Source organism: Mus musculus, chromosome 17 (genome assembly GCF_000001635.26).
Source record: "Mus musculus strain C57BL/6J chromosome 17, GRCm38.p6 C57BL/6J".
Taxonomy (NCBI): Eukaryota; Metazoa; Chordata; class Mammalia; order Rodentia; family Muridae; genus Mus; species Mus musculus.
In genome coordinates, this window is record NC_000083.6 from 15,689,124 (window position 1) to 15,716,173 (window position 27,050).

General features: G+C 43.1%; 1 protein-coding gene and 1 long non-coding RNA gene across 2 annotated transcripts in view; one reads left to right on the forward strand and one right to left on the reverse strand.

Annotated features, from left to right (window-relative positions):
• Positions 1 to 5,479: 5,479 nt before the first annotated feature.
• 5830433I10Rik lies at positions 5,480 to 16,254 on the reverse strand. Its single transcript, XR_001782213.2, has 2 exons — positions 15,191 to 16,254; positions 5,480 to 13,645 (listed from the first exon to the last, which is right to left on the reverse strand). It is a non-coding gene; the product is annotated as an RIKEN cDNA 5830433I10 gene (long non-coding RNA).
• Chd1 (chromodomain helicase DNA binding protein 1) overlaps positions 15,844 to 27,050 on the forward strand; it is a 67,646-nt gene continuing 56,439 nt past the window's right edge. Inside the window, exons 1-2 of the mRNA NM_007690.3 lie at positions 15,844 to 16,189; positions 17,817 to 18,016. Of these exons, the coding sequence (NP_031716.2) occupies positions 17,964 to 18,016 (53 nt within the window). The 5' untranslated portion in view covers positions 15,844 to 16,189; positions 17,817 to 17,963. The remainder of the gene's footprint in view (positions 16,190 to 17,816; positions 18,017 to 27,050) is intronic.

Below are 27,050 nucleotides of genomic sequence, written 5' to 3' on the forward strand. Positions count from 1 at the left end.
AAAACAACAACGACAACAACCCCCCCCCCAAAAAAAAAAATCATGGTAACTGTGACTCATCATCATTGCTATAAAGAAAATTAATGGGATAGCTAGGAAAAGTAATGGAGAAAGAAATGGATGTCCCTTGGCCTGAGACCTGAAGGAAGACCAAAAGGCCTCCATGCAAAGATCTGAGGAGAACATTCCAAGCACAGGATCAAAGACAGCAGAGGAAAACAAACCAGAGTGTGGCAGAAAGAGAGTCTGTAAGACCCCGCTCAGAGGAGGTGAGAGTGCTCTGAGGAGCCGTGCAAGAGGAGGTGAGAGTGCTCTGAGGAGCCGTGCAGTGACACAGGACCAGCTGCTCAGTCTTTAAATACCCCTAGTTCCTAGGCTGACAGTGGGATGGGAACAGGGACAGAACAAGAAGTGAAAATATAACAAGCAGGCATAATACTACCTTCATGCTTGTTTATAAATGATCTTGCTCCTGGGCTACACTATCTTGTAACAATAGTTTTTACTTTCTTTTCCTTTTTCTTTTTATGTTTTGGGTGGGGTGGGGAGGGGTGGGGACAGGGTTTCTCTGTGTAGTCCTGGCTGTCCTGAAACTCACTCTGTAGACCAGGCTGGCCTCAAATTTAGATTTCTGCCTGCCTCTGCCTCCCGAGTACTTGGATTAAGGGCATACACCACACTGTCTGTATATGCATACAGACACGCACGCGCGCACACACATACACACACACACAATCACACATACAATCAATAACTTTTGGAGATCATGTAAGCTTAGCTCTTATTTTCTTTGGAAATTTTGTTACTAACCAATGAAATAATTTTGCACCATTTTTAATTATGTTGCTCTTCTTAAATGATATTAACCAGTTAGACAAAAAGGTGACTTACAATAACAAATATAAGGAAAGCATAAAATCAAATTTATTTAACGTTTTTAAATAATTTTACATTTTAACTATTATATGGGATCTCTGTAAACATCCCCGCTACTCAAAAACTTAAGATCTAGAGAATATTAACAATACAGCGAGAAAGGATCCTGTAGGCACGTCATTCCAAGCCATCTGCAGCCTTAGCTTCCCGAGTGCTAGAACCTCAAGGCCTGATTTCCAGATGAATGAATACAGATAGACAGAAAGGCAGACAGACAGACAGACATACTGACTGACAGACTGACAGACACCATTAATCCCAGCACTTGGGAGGCAGAGGAGGCTAGATCTGTGAGTTCAAGGCCAATGGGGTCTGCATAGCATAGCCAGAGCTACAGAATAGTCTCTCAAAAAACGAAACAGAAAACACAGACAGACACACACACAGACAGACACACACACACACAAAAAGGAAAAACAAACAAAGAACCACAAAGCCAAAAGTTAATGATTATCCATGAGCTCTGACTCAGCCTAATCAGGATGTCTCTTGCTGCTCTCTAGTTCTGTCTGATACTTCCAGTTCTTCACTAGAACAAGTTCTCTGCTGTCCTTGTGCCTTCCAATTGTACCTCTTCCTGCTTTTCCTCTACTTCTTCCTGTAGGCTCTATTCCTTCTCAGTCCAGTTCAGAGCCACCTTATCTGGCCACCCAATGGCACTTCCCATTTAAATATGTTTATCTTTGCAAAGTGAGCTCCAGGACAGCCAGAGCTATAAAGAGAAACCCTGTCTTGAAAAACCAAAAAAAAAAAAAAAAGAAATGAATTGTCTGTACTATTGCTTGATTCAATTTGCTCATCTGGGTATAGTGGTTCACTCCTGAAATGCCATCACTTGAGAGGTAGGAGAAGAGAATCAATAATAAAAGGCAAGATTTGGCTACATAGAAGAGACCAAAAAGAGACCATGTGTATGTGTGAGTATGTGTGAGGTTCTTGTTGTTGGTTGGTTGGTTTTGTTTTTTTCTTTTTCCGAGACAGGATTTCTCTGTATAGCCTTGGCTGACTTGGAATTCACTCTCAAGACCAAGCTGTCCTAAAATGCAAGATTTGCCTGCCTCTGTCTCTGGAGTGCCGAGGTTAAGGTGTGTGCAGCTGTTTTGTTAGTATGTATTTATTTACTTATTTACTTACCAATTCTTTTACAATCAGTAGACTTTCCGTTTGTCTGTCAAGTGGGTCATCGCTTGTGGTTGTTCTTGTTATTTAAATCCAGCTCAACTAGAACACTGCGGCCAGCTTAAGTCGGGTCGTGTGCAAATAGGCCGCTGGAATCTTCAGTCATGAGCTCACTGAATCAGTTCTAACCAGTCATTAGAAAATCTGGTTATGGGCTGGAGAGATGGCTCAGTGGGTAAGAGCACCCGACTGCTCTTCCGAAGGCCCAGAGTTCAAATCCCAGCAACCACATGGTGGCTCACAACCATCCCTAACGAGATCTGACTCCCTCTTCTGGAGTGTCTGAAGACAGCTACAGTGTACTTACATATAATATAAATAAATCTTAAAAAAAAAAAAAAAGAAAATCTGGTTATTGTGTGTGGTGGTTTGAATGACACTAGCCCTAATAGGCTCAAATATTTAAATGATTGGTTCCCAATTAGTGGAATTATTTGGGAGGGACTAGGAGGTGTGGCCTTATAGGAGGAAATGTGTCATTGGGGTGAGCTTTGAGGTTTCAGAAGCCCATACCATTTCCTGTTAACTCTCTTCGCCGTATTCTTCTGGATAAGAATGTAAGCTCTCAGCTACTGCTCCAGCACCATGCCATCTACCTGTTGCCATGATCCCTGCCAAGATGGCCACTGGAGCCCTCTGGAACTGTCAGTCCCGATAAACTCTTCTGTAAGTTGCTTTAGTCGTGATGTCTTTTTGTTTGTTTGTTTGTTTTGTTTTGTTTTGTTTCCGAGACAGGGTTTCTCTGTATAGCCCTGGCTGTCCTGGAACTCACTTTGTAGACCAGGCTGGCCTCGAACTCAGAAATCCGCCTGCCTCTGCCTCCGAGTGCTGGGATCAAAGGCGTACGCCACCACGCCCAGTGGTCATGGTGTCTTACCGCAGCAAGAGAAAAGTAACCAAGACAGCTTGATCTGGACTCCCCTTTGTGGGTCCCCCCCCCACCCCACCCCAGGGTCACTCCTGAGAACAGACATTGCCCATCTTCATTTGGGGAAAGGTCTGGTGAAGAACTTCTGTCTGGTGAAGAATTTTCCATACTGGAGGATGGATGCATGCGCGCGAGGAGTAGAGATAGCTTGTGGTCTACAGACTTGGGGCACAACCGCTCTAGTGTGGGCACTGTCTGCCAGTGTTCTCCTAGGAAGATTCCTTTTGTGTTTAACTAATGCAGAAGAGCACCGTGGATCAAGTTGCACTGTGAGTTGTCAGTTTATCTGGACTTTTGTTTCTTAGCAACAGCCAAACATCTATCCTTCCGCATTGTTCGGTGTTTTAGCCTCAAGTCAAATAAGGGAGCTGGTGGGCACGGCATCTTGGCCTTTAGTGATATCTTTATACACAGTGGTGCGCTCCAGGCCTGGTGGCCACCAGTAGACAGGGAAGGAATCAGCATATTAGTGTGAAGCAGACTCAGGGATGGGGCTGTGCGAGTTGCTTTGGAGGAGCCTGAGGAAGCCTTACTGCTTCGGCACCTTGGGGAGTCTTTCTATCTTGAGCGCTCATTTGTAAAGGGCAACATTTAGGAAAAGTGTGGCAAAAACTTGTGTTATAATGTTGCATGCCCATTTACTCATTTCTTGTCTGTCCTTGTATTATCACAGCACAGGTGATGGGCATGAGAGGGGGCTGGTAACCCCCCCCCCTCAAATTGGTCACATTTGGAGTAAGTCCGGCAGCTTGCTCTAGGTGATGGCTAGTCTTGTTTTCAATTTGACTACATACAGAATCAAGGAATCAACTAAAGGCCACGCACCTGGGCACACTTGGGAGGGTTTTCTTAGTTGTTGTTTTTTTTTTTCTCTACGAATCATTTGAGGTGGCAAGACCCACCCTAAATCTAGGCCACACCTTCTGGTGGCAGCTTATAGAAAGGACAGGGAAGAGGGAAGCTTTTGCTTTCAGCTTGCTGGCCCTCACTGGTTGGTAGGTTCAATCCTACACTGGTCTTGGAGCCTACTTGAGGATTCTGACATATACTGAATAGTGCAGACATTCAGCTTCTCGGACTGAGCAATTATTGTATTCTTGGACTTCTGTCAGGAGACAGCTACTGTTGGACTAGCCAGACCACCGCTTGTAAGCTTCTCTGATTATATAGATTCATTCTATCAGTTCTGTTTCCCTAGAGAACCCTAATTAATACACTCCACTTCCATCTTGAAACCTTCTTTAGAATGTATCTCTTTCCTAGGTACATTTGAAATGTAGTCTGTAATAACCCAAACATTTGAAAGCTTACAAAGTGCTTGGCTAGTATACAGTCTGAGCTCTAAGCCACTTTGGGTAAGATAGCTACTGTGCAATACACTAAAGTCCCACCTTATAATCGGAAGGCTATATAACTCTTCCCTCATCTTGATTTGGCCAGTTACTTTCTCTGTGATTTGTATCTGCATTTCCACTTACAGCCACCTAAAGTATCGGGCTCTGCTGCTGCCATCAGTAGAAATCCACTTTGCTAAAGCAAAGAGGTGAAATTAGGTTACAAGGTTGAGTTATTACAAATAATTCAAAGATAAAAGGAGTTTAACTTCTCAAAGGATGGAGAGCAGGAACTGGGGCAGCTATTATATCCACATGTCCGTCAAGCAAAGGTCTTAGCTTTCTGGCTTGCAAGGTAGAGGAGATGGTATTATCTTCATAGAGCTGTAGAACTGTGAAATGGTGCAGTCAGTAGCCTGTGTTGCTCATCTCTTCCACACAGACATCGATTCTCCTCAGGCTGCGCACTGTCACACATAGCCTACGTTTATGTGTTTTTAGTTCAAATGATCAGCCACCTGACAAACGTTCCTCAGGCCTCACTTTAAGTTCTTAAGACAACATATTTGATCTCAGTAGGGCCAATAGTCATCTATCGGAACTCAGAGGTGTTTGGTCGTCTAGTACAGATGTTGTTGCTGCAGCTGAACTCCTTATGTGGGAGGTTAATCAAGGCCAAAATATGGAAAGAAAAGTTTTCTATTAGTCCCAAATCACTGATACCTCTTTTTATAATTATAAAAAAGTCCTCAAATAATTGACTTGCTGAATGCCATTTAACTAATGATGGGGCAGTGCAGTGGCTGTAAAGCCAGTATTTTTTTTTTCCTGTAAGCAGTACTCTACAAACAGACACTCACACACAAAAGCACATGTGCATGCACAAACACACATAGACACACTACACACACACAGAGACACACACACATATACACACAGACACATATACCACACACAGACACTCCACACACACACACACACACACACACACACACACACACACCACACAGACACACACAGACACACACAGACACACACACACACCTATTTACCTTGCATGCATCTAAGCATGAGAAACATTAAGTCTTGTAGTAGCTTAAAATTGGCTTTTATGTTTACTTTATTTTTCTTTAAACAAAGGGTATAATCAGCTATACTTCAGGGAAGGCTTTTGATTAAGGCAACCTATAAAAGAAAAGCATCTAATTAGGCCTTGCTTATAATTTCAGAGGGTTAGTCCATGACCATCCTGGTGGGAAGCACGGTGATAGGCAGGCATAGTGTAGGTGGAGCATTAACTGAGAACTTACATCTGATTGGCAAGATAGAGGCAGACAGAGAGAGTGAGGCTGGGTTTGGTGTGAATGTTTGAAGTCTCAAAGCCCACCCTCAAGTGTCATACTTCCTCCAAAAAGGCCACACGCCTAATCTTTTCTAAACAGTCCATCAACTTGGAACTAAACACTCAAATATATAAACCTATGAGGGCCATTCTCTCTCAAGCTGCTATATCTGGAATACATGAAAACTCAAAAGTTTAACATCAAGAAAATCCAAATCACCAATCAATACATTGGTCAGTGAATGAAACAGACATTTCTCAAGGGAAGAAATACAAATGGTCAGTTAGTATTTCTTTAAGTGATAAGTATTGTTAGTCATTAGAAAAATCCAAATTAAAACTACTTGTGATTCATCTCATTTCAATCATAATGGTTGCTATGAAAAAAAAAAGATAGAAAATGTTGGCAAGGGCGTGGAGGGAAAGGGAAATTTCTTCACTGTTGGAAGGAGTAGATTGGTGCAGCGGCTGTAACAATCAGTGGGAAGTTTTATCACAAAACTGAGGGAAGGCTAGCATACGATCTGCTTCCACATGCTTGCGCATTTACTCAAAGTATTCCATAGCCTGACATAAATATTGTACATTCATGTTTATCAATGCCCTTTACAATAGCAAGGAAATGGAATCAGCTGTCCATCAATGCACAGATGGGTGGTAAAATATGGCACATAGACTAGATACCACAATGGAATAATCGTGCAGCTGTAGGGATAACTACACTTTTCAGGAAAATGGATGGAAGTAAACAATGTATTAAATGAGTGACCCGGCTTCAGAAAGACAATCAATGCATGTTCTCTCTCACAGGCAGCTCCCAGCTTCAAGCTTTTATGTGTGTATTTGTGTGGGGGTGAGTATGTGGTAGAGGATGTGAAACTAGGAGCTCACGAGTGTGGAAGCAGGAGCCTTTAAGGAAACAGGGATGATGGAACTCATGCAGTATGAATTGGGAAGGGCAAAACTAATGACAGAAGGCAGGGGCCAGGGAGATGGGGGAAGTGGAAGTGGGGAACAGGAACAACCACAATCACATAAGAAAAATGCCTTTAGGAAACCTGTTATTTTGAACATTGATTAAAAAAAGAAATTTAAAACTCTTATGATGATGATGATGGTGGTGGACATGATGATGAAGATGAAGATGATGCAAGGAAGATGACAATGACAACAATGTTGACTATGATGATGATGACAATGACAATGCTTTGTATATCTGCCTAAGAGCCACACTGTGTGTGGTGGTCAGAAGGTAACTTTAGAGATTCAATTCTCTCCTTCCATCTTCACACAGGTTCTAGGGATGAAACTCTGGTTGTCAGGCTGGCACGGCAAGTGTCTTTACCGTTTACCTGAGGAACCATCTCATGAGCCCAACAAAATGTATATTTTTAGAAATAGATAAAACATAGGATAGAACATACAGAGTAAAATTTACAGAGGTGTAGTTGAAATGTGCAGCCTGGTAAACCCATGCATTCACCACTCAGAGCAAGACACAGAACAGAACAATTTTGAATCAGTCTCCACGAGATAAAAACGGGTTGGCCATTGCCCACCAGTGCATGGCTGGCCAGGCTGCTGGGGCAGAGAGTTGCTGGCACAAGTGTGGGTTGTGCCGGTTCATTTTTTAATATTTACTGCAACAATTTTCTTCAGTGGTCATGTGCCCTAGAAAATCCACACCACCCCTACAGAGGTGACTGTTATCTGGATCTTCTTATCCTATTTTAGTCCTTGGATTTTGCAAGAGTTGAATTATAAAACATGGTTTCTTTTGAGTCTCTTTCACTCAGTACATTGCCTGTGAGATTCATCCACGTTACTTACTGTGGGAGTGATTTCTTCTTTGTTGCTGGGTGATATCCCATTTTGTCTTTATTTAGTCAAGTTTGAGGCTGTTTAGGAATCAAACTGTTAAACCGGGTGTGGTGGCGCATGCCTTTAATCCCAGCACTTGGGAGGCAGGCGGATTTCTGAGTTCGAGGCCAGCCTGGTCTACAAAGTGAGTTCCAGGTCAGCCAGGGCTATACAGAGAAACCCTGTCTTGGAAAAAAAAGAAAAAAAACAGAAAAACAAAAACAAAAAAACTTTTGGATTAAAAGGTAGCTCTACATTATGGTACATTAACAGATATCTTCTAACCGTCTTGTGCATTCGTAGGGGACTGCAGAGTTCATGGAAACTCTTCCCAGTTAAGTGATCATCTGTACTGGTTACTTTTGTGTTATTGTAATTATGACCAAGGCAATGTATGGAAAACATATTTATCTCAGAGGGTTAACACAGCAAAAGTTGGCGAGAGCTGTCACTAAGAGTCAGGAGGCATACCTCTTTATGTAACTGGGGATGGCATATGCTTTGAAACTTTGAAGACCACCCCTGGGAACATACCTCCCCCTCCAGTGCCGTGTCTTCTCCCAATCCTTTCTCATCAGCCACCAAGTGGGGACCAAGTATTAAAATGCCTGAGACTTATGGGGTAAATCAGATCAACATGCCACCCATATAATATAACCATAAACAATGTTAGTTTTTGTTTAGTTCCTTATTCTAAAAATACAGAAACAAAGTTACCTACATTAGACTTAAAATTCATATATTTACTTTCTCTAGTGATTAATGTGTTTATCTTCACAGCTAATTTGTATATCCAACTCTTCTCTCACAGAGTCAACTTCATCTCACAAGATTATTACCTCCCAGAAGTAGGAATGTTTGTATATATCTGTAATCCCAGCACTCGGCAGGCTAAGGCATGAGATCATGAGTTTGAGGGCAGCCTGGGTTATAGGGTGAAAAACAAAGTTATTCAAAGGAATGAAGTCGAGCCAGGCATGGTGGCACATGCCTTTCATCCCAGCACTTGGGAGGCAGAGTCAGGAGGATTTCTGAGTTCAAGGCCAGCCTGGTCTACAGAGCGAGTTCCAGGACAGCCAGGACTACACAGAGAAACCCTGTCTCGGAAAACCAAAAAAAAAAAAAAAAAAAGGAACGAAGTCTGGAACAGAGTTCAATGGTTAAAGGTACTTGCGGCTCTTCTAAAGGACCCCAGTTTGTTTCTCAGCACCTGGTTGCTCACAATTGCCTGTGACAAAAACTAAAAGCAGATGTTTTCGGCCTCCAGGTCTCCGTGAGCAGCTACATTTACATGCGTATTCCCACACATACTCAGACACATACATACACAATAGACGTAATAAAAAAAAAATCAAAGTAAAATTTCTAAATGGAAGGAAGACAGAGTCTCAGAGAGTGTCCTGCTTTCATTTCTGTGGCTGTGGTATCATCCTGATAAGCAACTCAGGGGAGAAATCATTTATTTTGCTTCACAAGTCCAAATTACAATGCGCCACTGCTGGGAAGTTGCAGTGGCAGGAATGTGTACTATAGTCAAGTGCGGAGGGAGAGGGAATGGATGCTCGTTTGCTTCCCTTGCTCAGCTGAATCTCTCCACCCTTTCACGGTTCAGGACCTTCTGATTGGGAATGGTTCCACCCATGGTGGATTGAGCCAGCCCACATCTGTTACCATAAGACAGTCCTGTCTCCTACCCCGTGACTATAGGTCAACCCAATGTAGACAATCCCTCAGTGAGATACTTTTCTAGGCAGTGTCAAGTTGACAATTGAAATTAACTATCACAGGGAGGGAGAAACACGGCATGGAAGAGTTAAGTGCCAGGTATACCAGTTGTCTCAGCACTCATACTGTAGTACCAGAAGGATCGCCTGTTTGATACTACTAAGCTCAGGGTATACAGTAAGGCCATGTCTCACCCCCAACTCCTCTAGTGTGTATGTGGGTGTGTGTTTCTGGTTTTTTTCAATTAAGTCTTTTATCAAAGCAAATAAATCAAAATCTTAAAGATGGAAAAGATACATTCCGGGCTGAAGGGATGACTCAATGGCTAAACGCTCTCATTGCCTTTGCAGATACAAGTTCAGTTCCCAGCACCCATGCCATACGGCTTGCAGCTCCTGAGTACTGCAGCCACGTGTGTATGCCCACATGCAGATACATACATGTATTTCAAACAAAAACAACAACAAAAAATGACATATTCTCTCCCCATTAAAAGTCAAGTCCTGTGAGTTTAGATTCACTCCACTTATTTATCATTTACCACATTCCATATCTCAGTCTAGCTTATGGCCATATTCCTCAACAAAACAGTTCTTGTTGTGGTAACTGATGACCATCGCGTCACCAAAGGCAGTGGACATTTTCCAGGCCTTGTTTCACATGACTTCACAATGGCACTTGACATTATTTATTCACCACTCCTTCCTTGAAGTGCTTAGTCATTTGTCTTCAAGCACACAACACCCTCTGAGAACTCCACCTCGTCTAGCTCATCTTCCTCTACCTAGGCCCTAAGCTATTGTAAAGCCAGTTTCATGTGCACTCAGGAATGTAATCTTTCCTTACAGATGTAGCAGGTTTTCTGTTTTACAGATGATGTCATCAGCTCTCCCAAGCTCCTGCTGCTGGGACTTCTCAGTAGTGATAGACTGTAACCCAGAACGCCGTCGAGCCAATCAGAATCCTTTCCCCTAAGGAGCTTGTTCCCAGGTCCATACAGGCTCATACTTCTATTTAGAAGCTGCTTGGATGACCAAAGCCATTAGAAATTCAGTAGATACTACACCAAATGATCTCCCAACCTCCCTATCTACCTCCAGATACACTGACCTTCGAGTGAATGCCACTACCACTCAGCTGTATACACAAGTACCCTCTTCCTAATGCTCCGTCCGAGCTCAGGAAGCATACACTACTGTTTCCCAGCTAACTCTTTCTACCTCTATTTCACTAACCTGCTCCAACATGCCCTTTCTAGCTTTCTCATTGACAAAAGAGTCCAACTAATTCTAGGAGTATTTTATCAACCTTGATATATCTTAATCTTTGTTTGAGATTTATATCTAGAGTACAGTTTTCAATTTACCCATCCTTTTAAGTCACCATCAAGCTAAAATCCCTTCAATGTTTTCCTATTTTCCTGCATAATCTACTTGGTCCCTGAAGAGCCCTGACTGTGTAGACCCTCTTGTTCAATTGCTGTTTGTTCTCTCAGGGCTATGTATTCTATATCCCCTATTTTGATGGCTAATCTTCACTATCAACTTGACTAAATTTAGGGTCATCAGGGAAATACACTTTAGCTCGTATCTATAATACATTCAGAAAGGTTTAACTCCGGAAAGAGGAATGGATGTGGGCAGCACATTAGAGGACTGAATGGAATCAGGAAAGCAAGCTAAGCAGTAGGAAGGATTCATCTCTCTCCTTTCTGACTGCTTAGTGTGACCAGCTGCCTCACATCTGTCTCTCTCTTCCCCACCAGGATGGATAATACATGCAAGTTATCAGCCAGAATAAACTTTTCCTTCTTGAAACTATATTTGTTAGATGTCTTGCCATAATAACTGTCTTAGTCACTGTTTTATTGCTGGGAAGAGACACCACCACCAAGGCAACTCTTAAAAAAAAAAAAAAGACTGCATTTAAGTGAGGGGTTTGCTTAGTTTCAGAGGGTTAGTCCATTAGCATCATGGCAGGGTTATGCTCGGAGCATGGTGGGGTAGTCATGGAGCGGGAGCAATAGCTGAGAGTTACATCCTGATCTGCAGAGAGGAGCGGTGGTGTCTCTGATCGGGTCTGACATGGGCTTTTGAAACCTTAGTTTCACCTCCCTGTGACATGTCTTCTCCAAGGCCACACAGTCTAATCCTTGTAATCCTTTTAAACAGTTCCAGTCTTTGGTGATCAAGCATCCAAATATCTGAGCCGAAGGAGGCCATTCTCCCTTTAACCACCACAGCAGCAGAAAGGTAATGACTGCGTTTACAGTTGCTCAGCTCTTCACTGAAACATTTCTCAAATATCCTTGAAGGAAACTTTTCTTTTCTTTTCTTTTCTTTTTTTTTTTTTGGTTTTGTTTTTGTTTGTTTGTTTGTTTTTTGTTTTTCAAGACAGGGTTTCTCTGTGTAGCCCTGGCTGTCCTGGAACTCACTTTGTAGACCAGGCTGGCCTGGAACTCAGAAATCTGCCTGCCTCTGCCTCCCAAGTGCTTGGATTAAAGGCGTGCGCCACCACGCCCAGCAAAGATATAATTTTGTATTTATACAATGCCTATGTGATTTTATACCTACTGGCCTCTTAGAATCATCTTTAAGAACTCTATTTAAAACTTTATTGGTATTAAGGGACTTATTTAAAAAGGTAGAATCATGCAAGCCCATAGTTGCAACTCTCAGGGGACAGAAGCAGAAGGGACACTTGAGCCCAGAAATCAAAGCCATGATAGTTACTATAGGGAGACTGTGTCAAACTAGCACCCATATCTTAAAAAGAAAAGGATTTACCAGCTAGCAAGATGGCTCAGCTGGTAAGGGCAGTTGTTGCCAAGTTTAATGACCTGAATTTGATCTTAAGTACCCCAAGTAATGAAAGGGACTCCTTCAAGTTGTTCTCTGACCTCCACATACATGTGAATTATAGCATGTACCTGCACATGTATGTATACACACACAGTCAATGTAAAAAAACACACACAAGAAACTAATTTCATCAGTCAAAATTCCCAAATATGATATTCAAGATGTCTGAATATGGGAATTGTGAGATGGATATCAGAAGGAACTAGGAAATCCTTCCAAACACTGCATACGTTGGAAATCACGCATGGTGGGAGAGGTGGTGCACAGAGCCAGACTTCTGTCCTGGGAGAATGTTTTGCCTAACACTGGAACAGCGACTGTTACAAAATTATGATTAGCAAAGTAGAAAATGCGTCACATTTACTATGACTTAAAATTTCACAAGCCTACCTATCAAAGAACTTTGTAAATTTACACATGATATTTGGAAATCTCCTCCAGTTTGGCAAGGCACTGGGGTTGATGTCACAGGCTAAAACTGAAGATACCCTAACCTAAGCCAAAGTGCATATAACACATGAGTCATACAGAGTACAATAACTCAGTAACACTGGGTACTTGAGTTTGTTTTGTCTACCCTATGTTCACGTTTGACTGGGGATTTATGGGTAAGCACTGTGTCTTTTTGTTGTTGTTGTTGTTGTTGTTTGTTTTGTTTTGTTTTTTTGTTTGTTTGTTTGTTTTCGAGACAGGGTTTCTCTGTGTAGCCCTGGCTGTCCTGGAACTCACTCTGTAGACCAGGCTGGCCTCGAACTCAGAAATCCGCCTGCCTCTGCCTCCCGAGTGCTGGGATTAAAGGCGTGTGCCACCACACCAGGCTCAGCACTGTGTCTTATAGGGCATTTCTTTACCCCAGAAAAAGTTGTTCCTACAGAATATATGTCAATGCCTTATGGCTATAAAATAAAAAAAAGACTAACAGGAGCAATCTTAAGTCAGACTGTCTCTATATAAATATTAAGTAGGAGAAAGAATATATTTATCCCTATACTGGGATTCACAAAATTAAAGGAGAAAGAGCTACCATTTTCTATCTGGAACATATTTTACCATTCTGGAAGTGTTTCTCAGTATATCAGTTTAAGAATACCACGTGTGTGTGTGTGTGGGTGGGGGTGGTGGTGGTGGTGGTGTTTGTTTTCATATCACTATGATCAGGTCTCCAAGAAAATCAACTTATAGGAAAAAGATTTATTTTGGCTAATTGTTTTGGGGCCAGAGCTGAGATTACTCTTCCAAAGCACGGCCCCAAGTGATTCACTTCTTCTTCCACCGAGGCTCTACCTTCCACACTTCCATAGCATCAATCAAAATCTGAAGCCAGGCAAGGAGGAGCTGGAGGCCTAATCCTTTCATTTTCTCTGGAAAGGACCTCACTGACACATCCAGTTGTTCATTTTACACATCTCCTATATATTTCTCAATCCTATCAAGCTGACGACGAAGATTGGCCATCACAGACATCCACTGGCAGTCACTGCTAGTAGAATGTTTCAAGAGTTAAGGATTCACAAAGTAATGTGTTAGATTCTGTAAATGTCATACTCTCCCAAAGGTCTGTGAAGTGTTCCAGATGGAAATTGTACAGCAGCAAAATGAAATTCCCTCATAGTTGATGCTAACTTTCTAGATTTTCTGCTATTTACATGTTTATAATCACCCCTAGGCTGTTGTTTGATATACTAAGAAGAGATGTGAATGAGCCAGAGGAACGATTCAGTGAGGAAAGATACCAGCCAAGTCTTAAGATCTGAGTTCCAGCACTTGGATTTACATGGTGGCAGGGGAGAATCAAGCCCTGCAAGCTGGTTTCACTGCCTCACGTGGGCTGTGGCACACCCACAAACACTAACAAGAAACAAAACTTAATTTGAAAAATTGAAACAGAGTTTAGTCACTCAGCTGACAAGTATTTTTTTTTCGTTACTTTTAAGACTTGAACAGGACAGGGAACACCAGGACCCTGGAAACTCTGTCTAGAGAAACAAACAAATAACCCACAAACCTATGCTGAGAAACCTTGTCTCAAATGGAAAAGGAAAAAAAAAAAAAAAGACTTGAACATGCAAGATTGTTGCAATTTTTTATACATTGTATTTCTCTATATTCTCCAGTCTTTCTTCCTCCAGTGTTTCTAAGAGTTTACAGAGTACTGAAGTATATTATGATCTTATTCAAAACATAAAGCTCCAAGTTTAAATTTTCTTCCTTTCTTTTCTTTTCTTTTCTTTTCTTTTCTTTTCTTTTTTTCCTTTCCTTTCCTTTCCTTTCTCTTTCTTTCTTTCTTTCTTTCTTTCTTTCTTTCTTTCTTTCTTTCTTTCTTTCTTTCTTTTTTAGGTTTTTCGAGACAGGGTTTCTCTGTGTAGCCCTGGCTGTACTGGAACTCACTTTGTAGACCAGGCTGGCCTCGAACTCAGAAATCAGCCTGCCTCTGCCTCCCAAGTGCTTGGATCAAAGGTGTGCGCCACCACCGCCGGGCAAAGTTTAAATTTTCATTAGAAATTTCCCAAATAGCTTAAGAATCATTTGGAGATATTATGGCAGCCAAACTCATTTGACTTCGAAGGAGAGGTCTCTACAGAAAATGCAACTTCAAAAAGTAAGTTGAAAACTTTAAAAAGTTAGACCCACAAGGTGGGTACACCAGCAATTCCTTTACTACCACTCCGGAGGCTGAGGCAGGGAGATGGAGAAGTGGAAGACCAGCCTGGCTTTGTATACTGTCTTTAAAGAATCTTTTATTTGCAGGCCAGGTAATGAAATCAGAAAGAATTTTGATTTAAAAACAAGTAAGCAAACAAAGTTCCAAATCCTTGCAAAAACAGTCAGCCTTGTGGTGATGGCACACGCCTGCCTGTAATGCCTAAACTTCGAAGGATCACCCTGAGGCCACCCTGGGCTACATAATAAAACGCTCTTTCAAAACCAAAAAGCATAATAAAAACAAAATTGAAAACCGTACATAGATTGCTACATCACCACGCTTGAAGAGATTCTGCTTCGACATACTGAGGCCTGCGGATACAGTAATGACAGTAACTGTCAACTAAGCTGCAGCACCTTAGATCCAGTTACCAACGCCCCTCCAGTTCCGATTCCGCACGGCACCCTTCCACCCGCATTCCAGGGAGCGATCTAGGCAGGCACAGTTGTAAAAGTTCTTTTATGAACCAGGCATGGGCCACCCACACACGAATCAAGGAGCGTCCTGGGAGGTCAGCAGCTCGAACTCTATTTTCTCTCTTTCACTAAAGCCCCGCCCGGGAGGAGACTTAGTCGCTGGTCGCCCAGGCAAAGATCGCAGCGGGAGGCGACTAGGTTGCCCAATAGTTCTCTAGCTGCCCGGGTGACGCAGCAGCTCCGACCGGACTCCGGACACCCGGCGCGCGCGGCCGGCCCCCACCGCAGGCAGTCCTGGGCCCCCGCTCTGGATCCCTGCGCATCCGTGCCGTGACCAGAGCGCCCATCCCCGGGAGCCCCACGAACGCCAGGGGTAGCGCCGGTTACGAGTGCGAAGGCCGAGCCTGGGCTGGACTCGGTGGCTTTCCCCGAGGGGCGTGCACCACCTCGGCGCCCCGCCCCGCCCCGCCCCGCCCCCGCGCGTCGGCGGAAAGGCCGGGCGTGCGCGCCGCCGCCGCGCGCCGGGAAGGGGAGTGAACCGAGGCGGTGACGTCGCTCGGGAGGCGGAGGCGACAGCGACCTCGGCGGCGCCGCGCGGCGGAGACGGTTGCGCTCGATCGCGGTCTTGGCGTCATGGCGGCTGCCGGCGGCCGATAAGCGGCGGGGCGGGAGCGCGGACGGAGGAGGCGCCCTCGGTACTTCCCGCTCGGCCCGGGCGCCCGGAGATGAACTGATCGTCGGACCCGCTCCCCAGCTCCGCGCGTCTCCGCCCGCTGCCTCCCCTCCCCCTCTGCCGTCCGCGGCGCGGGTCCCGCGGCCTGGGCATCCAGGATCGCGGGCCCCCGCGCGGGGCATCCTCCGCCCGAGGCGCCGGCCCGCGCCACCCTTCGCCCTGTGCCCGCCGGTAAGGACGGGTCGGCGAGGCCGGGGAGGCCGGGAGCGGGCGAGGCCCGCGAGGCCCGGCGCGGCGCCGGGGGCGTGGGAGAGCGGCCCGGCGCATCCTCAGCGGCCTGGCGGCGCTGCCCGGCGCGCGGAGGGGACCAGCACGTGGGAGCGCGGGGCGGGTGGGGGGGAGGGGGCGGTGGCCGGGCGAGCCCGGGAGGGCGCGCGGCGGGGCTGCGGGAGCGGGAGGCGGGAAGGAGGCCGCGGCGCCCGGCTGCGGGGAGAAGGTGCAGCGGCCCCGCGCGGCGCCGCCCGGCAAACTTAGCCGGGAGCCCGGCAACTGCCAGGCGGGGAAGGAGGCTGCAGAGGGAGCCCTGGCCACTTCGGGGGCTCTTATTGTTGAGACGCGGGAGCGTCCGGAGTCCGGGCGCTCGGAGGAGAACTTAGGGCCGGACGGAGAAAGGAGGCGAGGCTGGAAAGGAAGTCCAGCGGACGGGGAAAGCCATCTTGAGGGGCGAGAGGAAGGTGAAAGGGAAAGCGCCTAGGCGAGTGAACTTTCTCAGCGCAGACTTTGCGGAGAGGAGGTGGAGGACTTCGGCCGGTTTCACCGGGGCTGGAATTAATAGTTAACGTTAGGAATTACTGTTGAGTGCTGTGGATCTTAGGTGACCTGTTCTCCCAGAGGTATGGAGACTGAGCTCTGCAGGTTGGAAATCCTGATCCAGGTGCAGAGTCGGCCCCCCGGGCGGAGGTGGCAGCAGCCTGTTTGGCCCCTCTGTTCTTTGGAGTGGAAATAATCAGTTAAGTCTCTGCTGGAGTCGGAGGACAACTCTGTTGCGTCCCGAGTGTGTCTTGGTGGTACTTTCTGGCTGGGGAAGGATCTGACGTCTCCTTCCCCCGCTTCTTCCTCTCCCTCCCCTGCCAGAGATCTCCTTTGTTTATTCGTGGTTGGCTTGTAGGTGACTCTAGTGCTCTGGCGGAAATCTTGAGAGGTGGAAATATTGTCTTGCTCCCCACCCCCGTCCCCGTCGTTTGCCTTGAAAATAAGATACAGTGTGTATTCTTTGTATTGCCTTTTTATGTTTTTTTTCAAGGCGTCTTAAGTACCTTACTGGGTATATAATTTTTTTTTCCACTCTACCATTGGTTTACCTGGTAAAAACTGTCTGTTTTGACGTTTGTAGTTTTGCTAAGATCATGATAACCTTTTATTACTCTCTTTTCCGAATGAACATTTAAAAACTTTCCTTAGCTGGATATGAAGTTCTTAGTAATAGGAGTTAGTGCTTCAGTAAACATAACCCTTACCCTCTCGTCGTTTGTTTGTCGAAGTTACCGAGTAGCATTTTCTCCTCTTTGGGAGTATGTATATGTTACTTTGTTTTAGGAATCTATATAAATAGTGCTACACAGTAGTAATTAGTCTGGAAAGTTTGTTGCTCTTCTGTCAAAACAGCACTAGCAGTGGCAGGCTAAGTCCTAGCAAGCAAGAATGCACTTAATAGATGCCTAGTTCTTGTACGTGAAAGGCGTCTGGGCCTTCGAGCCACCTCTAGTCTGATGGCCTAGGTCCATTTCTGGGAGTTCTAAGTCGGGCTTACATCTTTTCCTACAGCACATATTCTTAACTGCTAATCTATTTCCCGCAGGTGACACAGAGAGAGCCCCAGGAAACCCGTGAATGTTGAAGAAAATTCATCTTTGAAATTTTGATATTCGAGGAAATCTGCATTCATACTCATCTTTTATTAATCTGAGGGGATTTTTGTTTTATTTAAAACTTCTTGATATTTACAATGAATGGACACAGTGATGAAGAAAGTGTTAGAAATGGCAGCGGAGAATCAAGGTAAGCAAGTTCTTTAAACCAGCTGGTTACCTGAGACCTGAAACTGAGTGTTTTTATCAAATTGTCTTAGCTTGGCAAAAGTTAAAATGACTCTAATAGCAGTTTTGTTAACATTGCATATTATGTGTGTGTGTGTGTGTGTGTGTGTGTGTAAAGATAGCAAGATAGCAGGGACTATAGAAGGCTTTGATCTATTTAAATCTATTGGAGGGTTTATATTTTGAAGTAATTGAAGCTGAAACAGTAAAGAGACATTAAAATTGATTTGGCCATTAATGAACTGTCCAAATAAATGCAGTAAGAATTTCTGCACTCCTCTTTTTTTGGAGTTTTATGTCCTACACCTATGTTGTTCAGTTAGCTACTAGCCACATGCAACAGTTTAGATTACAAAACATTCAAAATTCTCTAAGTTACACCTGACATTTCAAATAGTATGTAAATGACATATGACACATGTCCACTATGTTGGACAGCACTATTGGGAACTATTTCTACCACTGTAGAAAACTTTAGATAAAATTGACGTGAATTCAGTTTATGTTTTTTTGTTTGTTTGTTTGTTTTTGTTTTTTTCGATTGTTATTTTTATATTGGTGTTTTAGAGTTCTTACTTGAACCATATTGTTTCTTAGAAATAAAGTTTATGGAAATAAAATGTTGGGCCATTTTATGTGTAAGACAGCCTTAGGATCTGTGGTAAAGCACTCACCGCTCTCCACAAAAATTCTCACCCCAAATTAAATGGAGCATTGAAATTATAGGCATTTATCAATTACTGCCTGCTCCAACGCCATTCAATTCTTTTATATTTTTAATAGTCTCCACATTACTGTTACAGTTCATTATTTATGTATACTTAACATAGAAATCAGCAAAGTAGGTGTTGGAGTCTGACTGCGCAGTCAATCCTGACTTTCAGTTACACACTGTGAATTGAGGTAAATTACTCTGTTGTTCTGATATTTGGTCTTGCAAAATGGAAATTACACTATTATTTACAAAACATAAGACATGTGAGATGCTGCCATGTCAGGCTTGAAATGGTTTCATGGACAATAGACATTGATGTCCCATGTAGGTGCTGGGATAGCTTACAAAAGCAGAGTAGTGACAACACAGAGAATTGAACATTGTAGTTACATAAGTATGGATCTAGAAGTTAAAAACCTGGGTTGAGCCTGGGAGTGGTGGTGTACACTTTTAATCCCTGCATTCGGGAGGTAGAGGCAGGTGAGTCTCTAAGCTGGAGGCCATCCTGGTCTACATAAGAGTTTCAGGATAGTCAGTACTACATAGAGAGACCCTGCCTCAAAAAACTAAGGGGTTGGAAGGGGGGGGGCGTTGTACAGGTATATGTGGTAAAATTTATAGAGTCAATGGAGTTGAAGTTAGAGGATTTGTGTATGTGTGTGTGTATGAGAGAGAGGTGGGGGGAGAGAAGGGGGGAGAGAGAGATATATTGATTGATTGATTAAGAGAGAGAATAAGAGATTTTTTTTATTTTGGGACAGAGTTTCATGATGTAGCCCTTGCTCACTTAATTCTCCTTATGTAGACCAGGCTAGCTATGAATTTACTGAGATCCACTTGGCTTTGGCCTCTGAGTGCTGGTCCACTTAAGAGGATGTTTACACTTCAATTTTGATTCCTATCTCTGTAGATACATTGTAGTAAGTGAATAGAAGAGTTACATGTTTAAGGTCTCATTCATTAGGAGAAACATAGGAATCAGGGTACCACAGACTCTTGACCAAATATCTACTTGCTTAAATCAGGGGATTACCTGCTTGTACAGTCTCAAAACTTAACCTATTTCAGTGTTGCTGCCATATCTAAACTTTTTTCTGTAGCAAGGCACATTGTATATTTCTTAGCCAACACAATCAAATTTGTTTAACTATTTCCGATGTTACTTTTATTTTTCCAACTTGGCATAGCTGGAATATTATTCCTCTAATTCATATATTATTCCTGTAATCCTAGGAAGGGAGGTGGGGGGTGAGAGGATTATATTTTTTTCTCAATTTATACTCATTTTAAGTGCTACCAAAGCATATTTCTGTAAGATTTGGAGTTAGTAATTCTGCCATCAGACACTGGCGCTTGTGAGTCTGACCGTTGAGGGGTCTGACTCCGTGTGCTGTGGAGTTGATTAGTTTCTGCTTGTTTGCCCTTCCCCTTCTTGCTGTTTTGTTGTCTTATTTCCTCTTCACCCTTTGTTTGTCACTGATAGTTCCTATCCTATCCTTTCTCCTAAATGCTTTCATTGTAAGGTTGTGCAAAGAAAGGAGTTGTGTCTAGTTAACTGAGGAGTTAAACCCTACAGATAGGATTTCTTATCAAAATACTGAAAGGTATCACAACTAAAAATATTAATGATGGAGAAATGAGAAAAACAGTCCACTTTTGAGGTTAGTATACATCGTAAATAGTTAAACAAATTTGATTGTGTTGGCTAAGAAATATACAATGTGTTTTGCTACAGAATTTCATTTTTATTTTGTGGACGCTTCTGAAATGTTACCATTTGTTATTTTGGGTTGGGCTTAGCTTTTTACAGAAAAAGACTATGGAGGCGAGGGGCTGTTTCCTTCTGTATAGAACAGTCTCTAGTGATGAAAAGAATTGTTGAGTAGATCCTTTGGCTCTGGCTTAACTGATAGTTTTGAAACCTTGCTTGGAAAAGTGGGTTAGGGCTGAGATGGGGAAGTGGACGCAGGCTTCTTCTGCTCCTAACCAAGAAGCTATTTGCGGTTTGGTGGCAAAGGAACAATTAGTTGTCCGTGGAGTCTTACTTGGTAGTAACTGTATTTCTGGGTGGGCCAACCCAAAACTAACTCAGTGGTAGTTTTATAGATTTTTTTTTCCACTTTGCTTTGTTGGGGCATTTTTTTCTTATTGGTCTTTGGTTTGTATATCATGGTTTCTGATTTGTGTTTTAGTGGGGCGGCCTGCTTTCCTTCCTTTCCTCCCTCCCTCCCTCCCTCCCTCCCTCCCTCCCTTCTCACCTTCCTTTCCACCCTGAGAGAGGGCATGGAGTTGGGTAAGCGGGAAAGCTCTGGGAGGAGTTAGTAGAGGGAAACGTATCAGATAGGTTGTATGAAGATGATATTTCTATGGCCCATGTCTTATGATCCTAGCACTCAAGAGGCAGAGGCAGAGCTCTGGATTCAAGGCCAGCCTTGCCTACCTATAGAGGGTGTCCCAGGATAGCGGGTTGGACAAAAACCCAGTAAATAAAATAAATTAAAAAATAAAGCAAAATTATGTGTTTGTGTTTCTAGAGTAAGTCTTTAGTTTTTAATACTATGCATGCACTTTTATACTACGCATACAGTTTTTAATACGCATACATACCTGTATGCGGTTCGGTTGAACAGAGGGTTCTGTCACTGACAGGCTCTCTCACCACTGTGCTTCGAGGCCCCAGCCATCAGGCCACCTGTGTGGACTTGGTGTGTGCAGATTCTTCAGACTCTGCTTAAACATTTTAAAAGATTGTGCTCACTCATTCTTTTCCTATTCCTGCACATGAAGGGTTCACGTGGTCAGTAGTTCTACCCCTGAGCTACCCCGCAGATTTTCATCCTAATGGTATTTCGAAGAATGGTTTAACCTAGTAATGGATTCAAGGGCAAATATTTGAAACTTGCAATCATATTTTGCTTGTTTTTTGGATAATTGATAGATGCTTGTTAGGTTCAATTTTTAGCAATTTTGTCATGTAAGGCTTACAAATGTGGCGCCTTAGTCAATCGGTTGTTCTCAGCCTTCCAAATGCTGAGTTCAGTCACTTTATACAGCTCCTTATGCTTTTGCTGATCCCCAGCCATAAAATTATTTTTGTTTCTACTTCATAACTGTAATTCTGGTAGCTCTGAATCACTGAGTAAATAGCTGGTCTGCAGAATACCTGATGGGTCCCTGTGAAGGGGCCATTAGACCCCGAGGTGGAGAGCCACCACATAACTATATGTTATGCCCTTGAATAGTTCTTACATAGTGGGAGATATTGGTAATATGCTTTAATAGTCTCACATAGTCTGTACTTAATTGAATTCAGTTGACCTAATTCTTAGAATAAAGTCTTTTGTATGTGTATATGCAGGGACATAGGCCATAGAACCTAGAACCTTTAGTATACTAGGCAAGTTTTCTACACAGAATTAGACCTAAAGTCTTTATTTTTAAGCAATGTTAATAATGATAAATGTGTGGGTTAGGTTGAGTTTCCATCCTTAGCCACTTATTTCAAGGATTATATAAGTGTGCATATGCCTTATATATATACATAAAAAATTATTTGGGTGTGTGTGTGTGTGTGGCTCAGGTGGTAGGAGGCAGAGGCAGGTAGATCTCTGAGTTCAAGACCAGCCTCTCTACAGAGCAAGTTCCAGGATAGTCAGGGCTATACGGAGAAACCCTGTTTCAAAAACAACACAAAACAAAACACTTGGTTTATCTTTTGCATTAGATTTGAATACTTTTTATAAGACATTGTAAAAAAATGATGCTTCTTGCTCTTCGTTTTACAATCACTTTTTAAAAAGTTAGTTGAGAAAGTTTGTGAAGTAATGCTAGCTGTGAAATAATGACAGGAAGGCAGAAAACTAGGAAATGATGAAGATGGGATGGCCAGAGGTGACACAGTTCAGAAATCAGGCTGTGACAGTTTCCGGTGATGTCATTCGTTAGGTGCAAGAGAGAGTAAATCTTGGGTTTATTTAATTTCTCTTAGTGCACATTTTGTTCAGTTGTACTTTCTTTGTCTTTATTTTTTTTTTCCTCACATCCTCTGGATGCTTCTGAAGCTAAGATTTCTATTGGGAAAACTCAGTGTGCTGCACACCAGCCTCTTTGGCTGTCGGCTAGTCTCTGAGTAGAATTACCAAGTTATAATTTTCATAGGCTTTCCTGAGATTGTAGTAAGTATAGGTTACTATAATTAGTGTTACTTTTAGCTGGTGAGTTTGGGAGGATTATGCGATTTTTCTTGTGCAGTGCTGTCTTTCCCTATAAAGGTAAGATACTGTACAGGCAGTGGTAATAGCAAGTTGCCTGTTTATGTACCTAACTGGATCATACCTGTTGTAGTTCTATATTTTAAAAAATGTGTTTCTTCTGTAAAGAGTTGTTTGAAAGGTTAGTTTTCTTTAAATTTTCTTATTTTTTTAATTTATTTGATGTATGTGACAAGGTCTCACTGTAGCCCAGGCTGGTTTGAACTTGCTATGTATATAGTAAGACTGGCTTGGAGCTATTGGGAGCTCTGTCTCTCAAGGGAGAGTTGAGATTTGAAAGGAGAGCTGGGATTAAAAGTGTGTAACTGTGCTTGGAAGTAGTTTCTCTCTCTCTCTCTCTCTCTCTCTCTCTCTCTCTCTCTCTCTCTCTCTCTCTTTCTTTTTTTGTTTTTCCAGACAGGGTTTCTCTGTGTAGCCCTGGCTGTCTTGGAACTCACTTTGTAGACCAGGCTGGCCTCAAACTCAGAAATCCGCCTGCCTCCGCCTCCCGAGTACTGGGATTAATGGGAAAGTTTTAGAATGCACAGCCAGAGAAGTGTTAGAGCCCAGTTGTGGGGCATTCTTCCAAGCCTGTTGGGAATGGAGAACTGGGCTTCACACTGGAGTCTTCTTCGTATTGTACCAGATTCCTAAGTGATTTGTGTTTGTGTTTAAATCAGAGTATAAATGTATACGTGAAATGAACCCATCTACCTAAGTAATTGAGCCACTTATTCCTACAGTTGTTGTTACTGGTGTTTTACTTAAACAAGGTTTTATTTTCTGTGAATTCCTGAGGAATATTGTCATGAGCCATGCTAGAGAGAGGCTAGGTAAATTTTATTTTGCTAGAAACACACACATTGGCAAAACACACACATTGTTGATTTTCTGATTGAACCAAGCAAGGTGCACGCAGGGCACTTTGTGTCACAGGAAATTTCAAAACACATTCCCACAAAACCCCATTGCTATCCACAGTGTTACGGTTTTGCTTTCTGCGTAGGAAAATAAGGTTTACAGTTTTAAAATGTTATTTTTATGTGTGTGTTTGTATGCCACATTCGTATGCCTGACTGAGGAGGTATAATTGGGGTGTTGGATCCTGCAGAGTTGCATGCAACATAACATGGTGCTAGGAACTGAATTTGGGTCCTCTGCAAGAGCAGCAAGTCCTTTTAGCCACTTGATCATCTCGTTTAGCTCCTGTAACAATTTTAAAACTCACTGTTTTAAAGCCATGACTATGAAGCCTGGGAGCTGACTACATGGTAAATGCTGGCTTGGTAACAGCATTCGGATTAGAGTTTGGATCCCAGACCTTACATGGGGCATCCAGCTGCAATCTCAGCATTGGGAGCTGGAGATAGATCTAGGACCCCAGAGACCTGCCTAGTGCGTGCGTGCCTTCCAGGTTCAGTGAGAGGTCCTGACTCAACAAGTGGTGGGGGGCTGGGAAGATGGCAGGGACTGGTCAGCAAACTTTGGTTTTAATTGAGACCCTCTCAGCAGATAAAGCAGATGGAACTAGGAAATATATGTGTGCAAAAACTGTCCATAAACTTGCCCTGTAGACCACGCTGGCCTGGAACTTAGAGATCATTGTAACTGCTTCCTGAGTGCTGGGATTAAAGGCGCAGGCCACCGCTCCCAGCTCCTCAGCGTTCATAACCCCACTCTTGTGCTCTTATGACGTATACATTCTACAGTGGGAAAGCTGGCTCAGGTTATCCGTGCACCTATATATATATATATATTACACCTAGAAGATATGAAAAAATAGGTTCAGAACGTTTAGGCTTTAATCCCAGTAGAAACCAATTTGCCAACTTTGAACTCAGTGTATACATACATACGCACATTTAGCCTTGCAGTATCCACTCAACCCAGCATTTTCCAAAGCTGCACTTTGGAAATATATACATACACACACACACACACACACACACACACACACACACACACACACACACACACATATACATACACACTTTTAGTTAGGCAGATTAGGGCTGTATAGCTGTGCAGGGGAGGTGATGAAAGGCAGTTTGGTAAGTGCTAGAACCATGCAGTGAGCAATATGGAAGATTCCCGCAGAACTTTTACAATCTGGGTAAAAATTTACGTAGTTTTCAAAGAAAGAAAAAAGATACTTTTACTAGGAAATGGAAGTTTTTAAAAATAGTATATCCCAGTAAAGAAAAGCTGTTCTCTCTAATCAAGAGAAATATTAGACATTCTAGTTTTACACTCTTTAACCTGAGCTTGGTTCCTCCTCATGCTGAAGATTTTGTGTGGGTTAGTTGGAGTGGGGGAATGAAGGAAACTTGAGACAAGGAGGCAGAGTAGACAATGGGAAGGTAAACAGAAGAGGTGTGCACAGGGGCTCCTCAGAGCCCCAGAAAAGGACAGACAGACAATATACACACGGGCTCCTCAGACCCACTAGTTTTGAGGGAGACAATACTGTACTGGAACTTCCTGTAACTTAGTGACTCTTCTTCATAAGTGAAGCTGTGTTGTTAGCTGCCACTGGGCGTGAGGTTGACCGCTTACTCAAAAGCTAACAGTTAGCGACATGCTAAGCCACAGACAAAGGTTTCTTTGGTGTGGGCAGATTAGGTAAGATGTAAGTTGCTGTTGAAATGAATAACAGAGAAAGGTTAAAAGACATTCCTGGTAGTCAGTGTCTGCTTTCTCTCTCAAAGCTGAAGCCCAGGAGGAAACTTTCTGGGCCCTCTTAGTGACCCTAGCTGCTGCTGCCTCGCCACATTGCCTCTTTCAGAAACACAGTTTTCACTGGAATGGAATGCAGGTTTTGTTTGTTTTTTTCTTTTTAAAATTTTCAGTTTTATTTTTTAAAAGAGGGATCATTTAGAACCTCAGTAAACTTAAATTTTTGTATATATTAAAATCCCATGCTGCTGTACATTTTATGAGGTACATTTTGACAGGTTTTGTAAAAAGGCAGACTAGCTGGGGGTTGGAGTAGTCCTTTTCTAGCATGGGCAAGACTGAGGCTCAGGTATACCAGAAGGTGGGCTGGGACTGATGACAGTGCTCTCAGAAGTGAATGCAGCAGCAGGGAGAGCAGTGAGGAACTGGGCAGAGCTGTCTGTCTCCTTAGCTCACTAATGATGACCCTGGATTTCTATTGCTGAGGTAGATGATGGTTATCATCCTCTGAGGAAGCATCCAGGGTAGTTTTGTTTGCCTGCATCTGTCTAAGTGGACTGTGTGTATGCCTGGTCCCTGTGGCGGCCTGAAGAGGGTGCTAGATCCCCTGGAACTGACTTAGAGGTGGCTGTGAGCTGCCACATGGGTCCTGCAAAAGCAGCTGGTATTCTCAGCCTCTGAGCTATCTCTAGCCCCTAGAGTGCCTTTTTTTCCCTCTCAGATATGAATAACTGAATCCAGAAATACATTAATAAGAGGAAGTGACTTGAATGTGTATTAAATACCAGCTGTATAAGTGGGTGCTCATATTGTAAATAACTTAATCCTAGCCTTAGCATGTACTATGCCAAAGGGTTGACTTGCACAGTCGATTAGTTGTACATTGTCCTGATTATAATTAACCCAGCGTGCACTGTACTGGCTATAGTATTGTTCAGTAATATTGTATAGTATTGTTCAGAAAGTGACTCACAAAATAGATGCAGGCTAGGCTTATATTATTTGGCTATATACATACTGATGAAATACTAAACTATAAATAGTTTTGTTTAAAACTATACAGTATTGGGATCTGCTTTTTTTTTTTTTTTGCTTTGGTTTGTTTGTTTGTTTGTTTGAGACAGGATGTCATCATGTAGCCTTGACTGGCCTGGAACTTGCTATGTAGATTGGGCTGGTCTCAAACTCACTAGAGATCCTCCTATTTCTGATTCCTGGGTGCTGGCTGGGATTAAAGGCAAACATCACCACTGGTGGGAACTTTATTTCTTGTGGAAGCATTAAAGAAATTTAAACACATTAATGTTTTTAAAACGTGGCATTATTCTGCTGACTCAGCTGCCTTGGGTAATTTC